Below are 8,154 nucleotides of genomic sequence, written 5' to 3' on the forward strand. Positions count from 1 at the left end.
AAATGATGAACCAAGTAACATCGAACCTGAGCGACCAACCTAGCTCCAGAAATCTTCCACGGGCCAATAAAATAAATCGAGAAGCGCTCGTGGTCGGGGACTCAAAAGCCCGACATCTCAAGATTGCACGACCCATTTGTACATTTCCGCTTCATCAATTTTAACAAGATATTAAGACAGCTTTCTTCTATAGCAATTTATTAAGAAAAAAGCAAGTCATAAGGTTTTATTTTTTAAATAATCTAGGTCCCAAGCTTTACTCTACTAAACATGGAATTTACTTATCGGATAAATCCATAGCAAAGCTGATGATGCCTATTCAAAATCGGTCTCAGACATATTTGTCCTATTTAAAATTTCAACATAAAAGTGTTGTACCATTACATCACATCGATATTGACCCCGAGTTGGTTGCTAAAGGGAAAACTAACCTAGTGTGTTTTTCTCCGGAGCTAAAACAATATCTAAGAACTCGGGTGGATAAGTTTAGCTCAACCCTTTTCTATGGCATAGTCAGAAGCACAACAAATAGCTTTTTTTTATCTTGTCTCGTAATTAAGAAAATGTATTTTTTTTCATATGGATTATATTGTTATTGTCAGAAGACGCAATTAAAATCGTACAACTGAAAGAGTATCTCCAAAGGAAATACATGCTTCATTAACTCATCCAATAAGAACAAAAAAGAATAGTAGATTTTTTTAAAAAAAGTGCTTGAAGTCACTTATAAATAGACGATTATGAAAAGGACAAACACCACAGCAGTCACAATCGCACAGTGAAAACACAGTTAAGAGAGAATTAGAATCATCTAATGCAGAGTTGAAAACTTAATGCGTTCTTCATCCTAGAAACAATAAAAAAAACCGCCTATTGTCTAAAGCAAATCCTAATTGGTGAAAGCTAAGGAACACAGAAGTCAATGCCCGAACCATTTCCGCGATTTGGGTGAGGGAGGAAAGGAAAGCTAGAGGAAGAGCAGTAATGGCGGAGGAAGAAAGCAGGTATGGTGCGTTCTTGACTTCATTAAGTTCCTGTAACTGTGAAGCCTGAAAGATTCCAGTAAGAAAAATTTGTGTCGTCCTGAGGCTGGCAATGGCGGCAGGCAGGAAGCAGCAGCAGCAGCATCATCTTAAAGTCTGAATTGAAGCCAACAATGGAAGCATTCAAGGCCAACCAACAAAAGCACACACCCCCCTTAATTCCCACCTTGAATGCCTCAGATCTGAAGCAGTTGAGGAAGCTGGTGAGGAGTGAAATGTGGGCTTTCAATTCTCTTCACTCCCTGCCTCAGATATCAGGACAGTTCAAGGCCGTCTTTATTTGCTGAACCGTGGTTCCGATCAAGCTATTAACCGTCGTCACCGACTCCAAGTTGAGCTTCGCCGACGGCAAACTGCTCATGAGTATTTGAAACGCGATGGTCACCAGTGATCCCGACGAGCCCGCCAGTGGGTTTGAGCTGGACGAGGCCCCCGGTGCCCGCCCGTCCGGCAGTATGGTGAAGCCTGAGGGCAGGAGAGGGATGAAGGATGGATTCTCGCCGCTCATGACCACGTTGATGGCCGGAATGTCGATCGGAGAATAGACCACGACCGAACCTGATGCGTCAGTGCAGCATTCTTGGAGTATCAGCATGGTGTTCTGCCCTGAATTGACTCCCTGTTCATTCATTCATTCATTCAAGAACATAAAATATGACAATTAATTAAAAACTTTCTGACGAACTACCGGCGAACTAAAACATGGAAAAGAGAACGAAAAGCATACGCGAAGAAGCGAAATGCAGTTCCCTGGATGAGAACCGTTCGAGATGTGAGTCACCTCTTGCACACTGTTGCCGTTCGATAAAACGTCCCACTGGAAGTTTGGAAGAGAATGCCGAGATGTAAGTAAGTTCTTGGAATTACTGACAATGGAAGGCGACGAGTACCTGAGTTCGAGTCCGTTCATCTTTGAAGAAAGCGAAGACGCTCTCCGGCGATATGGGGAGCCAAATGGTGGTCGCTGCGCTGAGCAGGACGCCGCTCGGCTGTCCGGCGTCTGTGCTTTTGTGAAGTGTAACCCTGACTCCGACGTCGTTCAACCCTGAGAGGGTGATCCACTTGTGGTCGTTCGATGCGCCGATGTTGGCGCAGAAATTGTTCACCATTCGTTGCGCGAGCTTCATCATGCTCCTCTTGCCGTCGTGCGAGACAGAAACTGGTATAAGACAGTTGGGATCATGGTCAAATGGCAATCTAGCTAAACATCTGTGAGAGATCTTGTTTTACCTCCGAGCTCCTTGGCTGGACAAGAAAATCTCTCGCACATTCTCTGGAGAGTGGCGAGCCAGCGTTGTGCTCCAAATGCCAATCCACTGTCCATGAGATCCTTGAACAGAGCAGGGATTAGATTGTTTTCTTCAATCTCCACATGTTCGACCCAAGTTACCTGCATCAACATCATCAATGTAAGAACAACAACGTTGAGGAAAAATAACTGATCAACTATGCCGATATTTGAATCACCTTAGCGTAGCCGTCAGCCATTTCCTCAACTAAACAACCAGAAGGAAGCTTCTTTGATTGAGAAGCCGGCGCGAACTGAATAGCTCGAGGAAAATCCACAGAAATATCAGCTACCACCCACACACCTTGTTGAATTGGCTGGCAGCACCTTAAAAAGCAGAATTCACGAGTAGGAACGACCGGTGAAAGAACCTGTAGTTCCTCATACATCTGCAAGTTCTGGAGTGTATTAGTATCAGCAAATCAACCAAAGGAGCTTAAGGAGATACATTACCAGTGCCAAGGATCCGCTTGCGCTGCCGACCGTTCCCGATCCTAGGACTTCGATGGTCCTTGCTTTAGAAACAATCGTCGGAAATAGGTCACACCACTTGCTCTGCCACAAAATGGGAGACAGTTGAAATGGCAACAACAGGAACTTATTTTCTTAAGAGAACAGGGTTCCAACTTACTGAATCCATGAGCATATCGATCAGTGTCGTAGCATTCATAGCGACCACTGCTGAATCCCTCGACGCCTCAATTCGAACGTCGGGGAACTTGAGTCGATGGCCTGATCGTTTGAACATTCTGTCATACGTTTCGAGTTGAAGTATGTCCCTTCCGTCATTTACTGACTTCATCCACAGGGGTTCATCAGTCTGCACGAGCCTGATAACTTCCTCCATTGCATTACTGGCCATCTCCACCATAATAGGCTTGTCGAGTTCGGATATGCTTGCATATGGAAGAGAGGAAGAAGAAGAAGAGGAGGAGGAGTTCTGTAATAGAAGATTGAGATCAAGGGAAGTGCTTATCCCTGGATTATTATAACCCCCAACCGATAAGTCCAACGATGAGATCGATACTGGAAGAACTGGGGGGAGTTGGGTCATAGGCCTTCCGAGGTACCTTGATGCAATACTAGAGACCCTATCAAGCTTCAAGTGGTAGCACAATGTAAACTTTTGTTAGCAATGGCAACTGTGATCACAGCCAAGAACTTACTTCAAGCAATAAGAAAGCCATGCTCCAACTCACCTGCTCCTTCAACCTCGTATTCTCCATCCGAAGCTTCGATTCGTCGAAGTAGGAGTCGTCAGTACAGGAGGAGCTGCCACAAGAAGGACAGATGACGTTCTTGAGGGCCTCTCGCATGGCGATGTTCTCGCACCGGATCTTGTCGTTCTCGGAGCGCAGCACGCAGTTGTCGGACCTATCTTGCTGTGCCTGCATGCAAATTATAAGCAACAGGAGGAATCGATCAAGCAAGCCGATTTCCTCAAAAAGGTGGCACCTTTTCGCTTCCACTCGCATCAAAATCCAACTTTTAACACAAAAGACAAGAAATCAAAGACAGAAAGAAGAAGAATTAGCGGGGGTTTGCCTTCGTCTGCGTTCGCCGGTTCTGGAACCAGAACTTGATCTGCCGCGGTTCAAGCCCCAAGTCACGACTCAACTGCATCCTCTGCTTCTCGTCCGGGTGAGGACACGCCTTGAACATCCTAAACAGCAATCTCTTAGAAACCCATTAGAACCTCTTAGAGAGAGAGAGAGAGAGAGAGCATACGATTCGAGTGCTTGAATCTGCCTCGGAGTGTGCCGGTGGTAGCGCTTCTTCCTCCCGCGTGGGTCGGGAACATCCTGGTCGTCGCCGGAATCCATCCGTCGCACCTTTAACGACGCCCGAACACCTTGAGTCCTACCAGTCTCTGCAAAAGACGCGAGGGAACAAGTTCATGCCGAGGTTCTCGTCGACGTTGACCCTAAAAGGTTGAACCTTTCTTCGCCTTTTCTCCTCACCGGCCACTGCGTTAGTTCTCGGCGTTGCGGCGTGAACCAAATGAGGAAAGCGGCGATGAGCGCTTTCAACCGCTTGTCTGCGACTCGAGCGGATGCGCTCACTCCGCAATCTCTCTCTCTTCCTCTCTCTCTCTGCAATAACCGACGGGATTTCAAACGCCAGGGTTTTTAACGATGTTTTCTGATAGATTGCTGTACGCATTTATGTTAACATTTATCCTTCTGTAATAAATATGAAAAAATATTAACATATCCCTACCATTTAGTAAATTTTAAAAACACCCTTAACATTTCACCCTCCATATATATTATGTTACAAATTATCATACAAAATACTTTATAATTAAGAAATTTTGATATTGATAAAAAATTAATATTCTAAAACATTGTGTCTAACATATTTTTTTTTAAAAAAAAAAATCATCTCATACAGCACTTGAAAATTTTCATTGAGGGGGCTTGAACTTTGCTCTGTTTATGGAAAATATTTCCATTTTTTTCAAAAATATTAATTATTTAATATTAAAACTAAATGCTTTACTATGACAAAATGTCCTTATGAATCATAGCATAGAGCATTCGACAACAAAATAAAAATGTTAAAAGGTATTTTAACATTAAATATAAATGCATTTTGATAATTTTTCTAATTATATCACTTTTGAGCTTCATAAATTATATTCATAATCCAAAATCTAACATAATCACATGCCAACCATATAAATTAATGTTGAATCAAGTTTGTTGGTACCGATAAATATCCAAAAGTTTCTAACTATAGACAACATAAATTTCATAGAGCCCCAAAGTTTATAAGAAGATCTCCAATCTAAGGTTTATAAGAAGTTTGTAGGTCTATAGAATTAGCTCAATTGATAAGTTCATGGTATAATAACTCTAGTGGTCGGGGGTCAAAATTCGATAGAGGATTTCATCATCTTTGTGGACTTCTACTCATGTACTTGTCAATTTGGATTGGATTTTTACTGAACTCTCTCTCAATAGCGTGGAGCAATTGTGAGAGAACTACTAATGTGACGATACAACATTTTTTAAAGGTTTAGAGCAATTGTGAGAGAACTACTAATGTGGCGATACAACATTTTTTAAAGGTTTATAAATTTAAAAAAGCTGAATAAAAAGTCAAGGTGAGAATTGAGATTAGTATTTTAATATGTATGGAACCATATAACTACATGATATGAATTGGATAAAAAAAAACTCATTTGGAAGTTTAACCATTAGAAATATTTCAATAAATTTTTATATTGTTTAGATGACATTTAGGGATAAAAAAACTGATTTAGAACTTTAACCATGCCCTAAGTTTCGTACACTGACTTTTCAAATCATGTAATACAATACCAATACTGGTAATGAATTTAAGTATATTTAAAGAGAGCAGCAAAAACAATTTGAATGCTAGTTTCAGTTTCACATAAATAGTGCAAATATTTTAACTTAATTAAGTCTTTAAAGCTCTCTCTCTCTCTCTCTCTCTCTTCTAAAGGTTCTCTCTCTCTCTCTTCCCTTTTCTAAAGGTAAATTTGATACTGAGCTGAGAACGAATTCATCAGAAACTATTTGCACTATTTATAAGAGAAGCACAAATGCCATAAATGCAGGAATTTGATTTTAGGAACTTAATGTTTATTATATCTACAGGCTGTAGACAAGTGAGAGGTGGTTGAGTCAGTCAGTGACTGTTGTATTCTACTGAATGAAGCAGTCAATGCATGCAATGAAGATTATAATGTCAGCTAGCTCAGCAGAGTTGTAATGGTTAATAGTGCCAGTTGAAAATTTAGGTGCATAAATTTATGACATCCACCTCCCTCACTCGCCATGAATTGAAATGAAATGAGCTTCATTTCAGTACTCATAGAAGCCTCTGCCATTTTTCTATATTAGATTTTTCATATATTCTTAAATCTTCATATACAAGGTGAGAGATCATCAGAGGTCAACGTAAGATATAAAGATGGATACAAGTCTCAAGTACCTCTCACACCTCTGAAAACATGGAAGAAACCTAACCTGAATATTGCTTTGTTTAGAAGTATATATTTATTCCTCCCTACCTTCTCGGAGTAAGTTAGGCCAACAGAACAAGTGTTTGCTCGAGAAATAAGGCCATGCCACCAACAAAATGCATATGTCTACCTTCATGCCTACACCTCCATCAAAGGTGGTTCTATGATGTTTGACAATCCATATAGTTGACCTAATACACAGAATTATTCCAGGACAAGGCCCGAGGTTAACTGATAGGTTATGGTAGATGTTGAACAGTAGATAGGTTACTCCCTAATCAGTTAACTACCATGCATAAACTTTCTTTTTCCTGCGGGAATTCAGCAATAATTAATTTCATGTAAATTAATGTTTGGTTTTATAAGTAGATGTTATAGGTTGGAAATATTAGAAATGGATGGTGAAAGGAGAACGGAACTCTCCTCACCAAGCAAACCCCACAAGTTCTGCCTCTCTCTTCCTTAATTAAAATATAAAGCTTTAGTTAGGTCAGACGTAGCATCAACCTGTGTGGTGAAAGCGTAAGTGTGTATGATCTTCTCAGGGCATATATATGTCAACATATAGTTGCACCAGAATCAGTTTCAATTCTTTCTCCATCTATCTATCTATCTATCTATCTATTTAAGTTAATCCGTTTCATCTCTTTGTTTCTCGATCGGACTGTTTCCGAGGGAGCATGAGCATGAGTATGAGCAGGGGCCATTGGAGGCCAGAGGAGGACGAGAAGCTCAAGGACCTGGTCACTAGGTTTGGCCCTCACAACTGGAACACCATCGCAGAAAACATTCAAGGAAGAACAGGTGAGCTGTTGTTATTAAATTTGTGAATGAATCCTTTGCTTTAATTAATTTGAGTGTGTACCTGTATAGGCAAGAGCTGTAGGTTGAGATGGTTCAATCAGTTGGATCCGAGGATCAACCGCAGCCCGTTCTCCGAGGAGGAGGAAGCGCGGCTACTGGCCTTGCACCGACTTCACGGCAACAGGTGGTCGGCCATCGCCAGGCTCTTCCCCGGCCGCACCGACAACGCCATCAAGAACCACTGGCATGTCATCACGGCGCGGCGAAAGAAGCCTCTTGGCTCCACAATCACCACAAGAAAAGCACTGGATTTTGATAACCCAACCACATATGGTAGTGATCAGTGGAGAATGGCCAAGTTTACTCATTTTCTTATATAAATTAACTTTTGTACGATTGCAGATACAGAGAATTCAGTGGAGTTTTATGATTTCCTTAGTGTAAAAAGCAGCACTGAAGAGTCTGAGGAAGCGACGACCAAGTGCAGCTCAAGTGTAGACCAGGAAGAGGAGGAAGATGAACAGTGGAGGAAACATGGTGGACTTCCCTTCATTGACTTCTTGCGAGTTAGAAGTTCTTCATGTGCTCTCAACTTTAGAAACTAAATACTTGTAATTAGGTTTGCATATATACCTGTCTATATTGAGATCAATACCTCCAGTTAATCAGTTTCAAGAAACAGTAGCGTTTGCCAGTCATTTAATTTATATCTAACAGACTTTATACCTAGCGTTGACAACTGGATAATTTTTGTTGAGATTGTGGATAAGAACGAAGTCATTTCATGTTAAAGGGAAACCCTCTTTGTTGTTGATAGTTACCTTGAAGGTGGGTGTTGTTATGACATACTGATCGGCCGGCCATTAGAGATCTTCTTGATGCATTATTAAGGATGTTTCCACATTCCATAAAGGACAAAAAGAGAACCACACTCAACATTGCTGATTTTGTCCAAAAATCGTTGAGATGGAAAGTTAAGAATGTGGATGTTCCGTTAACTGTTTGTAGACTCCGCTTCACACTAC

At 41.3% G+C, this 8,154-nt stretch overlaps 2 protein-coding genes across 3 annotated transcripts; one reads left to right on the plus strand and one right to left on the minus strand.

Annotated features, from left to right (window-relative positions):
* Positions 1-790: 790 nt before the first annotated feature.
* LOC122008185 (homeobox-leucine zipper protein ROC8-like) lies at positions 791-4,430 on the minus strand. 2 transcript variants are annotated; one of them, XM_042563814.1, is made up of 11 exons: positions 4,293-4,430; positions 4,060-4,201; positions 3,877-3,994; positions 3,531-3,719; positions 2,963-3,430; positions 2,785-2,886; positions 2,511-2,720; positions 2,274-2,433; positions 1,934-2,202; positions 1,771-1,860; positions 791-1,662 (listed from the first exon to the last, which is right to left on the minus strand). In XM_042563814.1, exons 2-11 carry the CDS (start codon positions 4,152-4,154, stop codon positions 1,291-1,293), a joined length of 2,073 nt encoding a protein of 690 aa, XP_042419748.1. In that variant the 5' UTR covers positions 4,155-4,201; positions 4,293-4,430; the 3' UTR covers positions 791-1,290. The 2 variants fall into 2 exon arrangements, with proteins under 2 accessions (XP_042419748.1, XP_042419749.1); XM_042563815.1 differs by having other exon boundaries at positions 4,270-4,430.
* Positions 4,431-6,923: 2,493 nt separating this feature from the next.
* LOC122011599 (transcription factor MYB52-like) lies at positions 6,924-7,843 on the plus strand. The gene is made up of 3 exons (XM_042567983.1): positions 6,924-7,129; positions 7,199-7,462; positions 7,532-7,843. The coding sequence occupies exons 1-3, from the start codon at positions 7,006-7,008 to the stop codon at positions 7,732-7,734; spliced, it is 591 nt and encodes a 196-aa protein (XP_042423917.1). The 5' UTR covers positions 6,924-7,005; the 3' UTR covers positions 7,735-7,843.
* Positions 7,844-8,154: the final 311 nt, after the last annotated feature.

Source organism: Zingiber officinale, chromosome 8A (genome assembly GCF_018446385.1).
Source record: "Zingiber officinale cultivar Zhangliang chromosome 8A, Zo_v1.1, whole genome shotgun sequence".
Classification (NCBI taxonomy): domain Eukaryota; kingdom Viridiplantae; phylum Streptophyta; class Magnoliopsida; order Zingiberales; family Zingiberaceae; genus Zingiber; species Zingiber officinale.